Here is a 2258-nt window from a genome sequence, read left to right as displayed (position 1 = left end):
ATATATAATATATAATATATAATATATAATATATAATATATAATATATAATATATAATATATAATATATACAGCGAAGAAAAACCCTAAACCCTAAACCCTAAACCCTTACCGCAACATTAGGTTGTCTAACATCAATAAGACGAACAGTTCGGTCATAAGACGCCGTCGCCAACATTGAGGCCTCAGAGGGATGCCATAATACAGCTTGTACCTATACACCATGCAAACCCTAAACCCTAAACCCTAAACCCTAAACCCTAGGAAATTGGATGGGTCAGTATGCGAGGGTGGGGGGAAGACCCCATCTCCACTGCCATAGAATTTATCAGCATCAATTGCCCAATCCTGCACCCCCAAAACTACTAAACCCTAAACCCTAAACCCTAAACCCTAAACCCTAGGGTTTACGAACCTTGTTCTGATGGAATTTATAAGTGGCTAAACAATTGCCAGTTGTTAAATCCCAAACCTTCGCTGTCTCATCGGCACTACCACTCGCCAGAGCCTCTCTGCACGCAAACCCTAAACCCTAAACCCTAAACCCTAAACCCTAGGACCCATGCCATAGAGGACTAATGCGCTCCTTTCTCATACAGCTTAGGCAATAGTAATGTAAACCCTCAAATAATGCACAGTACGACCCTAAACCCCAAACCCTAAACCCTAAACCCTAAACCCTAGCATCCTCACGGTTTCAATGGCGATGCATGCAGCGCCATAACCGGTCCTTCATGAGCATCGGGCGTCTGCATCTTTTTATTTTTTCTTTTTCCCTTCTTCCCTGTTGCTGCACTCTGCTGCTGCTGCTGCTGCTGCTGCTGCTGCTGCTGCTGCAGTCCAAGTGTATATACAGGTTCAAGTGTATCCAATACATCTAAATCAAAAATAGAAATAAAATTGTCAAAACTTCCAACCGCAATTAAATTTTTCTTCATTTCTCCCGGCATAAGGCTTAACCACTCCAAGCATAATGGGAACCCTCCACACTGTATACACACAAACCCTAAACCCTAAACCCTAAACCCTAAACCCTAAACCCTAAATTTTTGAAATTTTTTATTTTTTTTTTTTATTTTTTATGAGGAAACAAAAACAATTATTTTCTAAAATTTAAACCCTATATTCGAATGTCTAAACCCTAAACCCTAAACCCTAAACCCTAAACACTAATTCATTGTTATCTGTCATCCGTATCATTCTCCTATCTGCCTCTCCTGATTACCTGTATATAACTATTTAGTGTTTAGTGTTTAGGGTTTAGGGTTTAGGGTTTAGGGTTTATGAATAAGTACCATGATATCATGATGTACATAAAGACTTCCTGCATTAACATCATGTACATACACCTCAAGAGTACTAAGATCGTGATCAGCAGCAGCAGCAACAAGAACTAAATCTGTATCTAATATTTTATTTGCTTCTTCTTCTTCTTTCTCATCTTCTGCTGATAAATTAACACTTTTATCCGCCAATGCTGTTGGCCCATCCGATGACACCACGCCAAACACTCCATTCAATAAACCCTCTAAAAAAAAAATATTCACACACAAACCCTAAACCCTAAACCCTAAACCCTAAACCCTAAAGGGTGAACCTTCAAAACTCTCCAAGAGAGGTATAGTGGTATATCAGCTAGGGTTTAGGGTTTGTGGTTTCATGGGATATATTCGGCAATGTTTAGAGGGTTTACTAAACCTCTAATAGTCACTGCTAACAAGGGTTTACGGTTTAGGGTTTAGGGTTTAGGGTTTACCGTCATCATCGTCAGTTTCTTCATCTTCCTCCATTCCTTTATCTGAATCTGCTTCCTCGCTCTCATCATCTTGTGCTGCTGCTTGCTGCCGCAGCAGCTTCTGCTGCTGCTTCCGCTGCTCCTTCTTGCTGCTGCTGCTGCTGCTGCTATCTTGCTGCTGCTGCTGCTGCAGCAACTCAGATATATCCTGCTCCTCTAATATACAACTACGAGGGTTATTAGAACTGCGGCCTCGAGGGACCCAACAGACGGAGCTAATCATTACCTTCTCCGCCATCTTCGTAAACCCTAAACCCTAAACCCTAAACCCTAGCTAGGGTCGAGATTGGGAGGCCGCGGACCCAACGCAGCCTTCTGGTGATCCAAGCACCAGAGATAAAAAAATACAAACCCTAAACCCTAAACCCTAAACCCTTACTTTGTTATTCCTCTGCATGCTCAGGGGTATCGGAACCGTAAGGGAGGCCCACAGGGAACCAACGAAAAACCCTAAACCCTAAACC

At 41.9% G+C, this 2258-nt stretch overlaps 1 protein-coding gene across 1 annotated transcript; it reads right to left on the bottom strand.

The window, feature by feature from the left end:
- Window positions 1-99: 99 nt before the first annotated feature.
- On the bottom strand, window positions 100-2032 carry EMWEY_00058520 (hypothetical protein, conserved; the record flags this gene model as incomplete). The annotated part of the gene is made up of 5 exons (XM_013480864.1): window positions 100-213; window positions 415-511; window positions 693-988; window positions 1295-1527; window positions 1756-2032. The coding sequence occupies 5 exons, from the start codon at window positions 2030-2032 to the stop codon at window positions 100-102; spliced, it is 1017 nt and encodes a 338-aa protein (XP_013336318.1).
- Window positions 2033-2258: the final 226 nt, after the last annotated feature.

This window comes from Eimeria maxima, genomic scaffold (assembly GCF_000499605.1).
Source record: "Eimeria maxima Weybridge genomic scaffold, Emw_scaff2430, whole genome shotgun sequence".
Taxonomy (NCBI): Eukaryota; Apicomplexa; class Conoidasida; order Eucoccidiorida; family Eimeriidae; genus Eimeria; species Eimeria maxima.
Note: the sequence above shows the minus strand (reverse complement) of the source record. Positions and strands in the feature narration are given on the sequence as shown.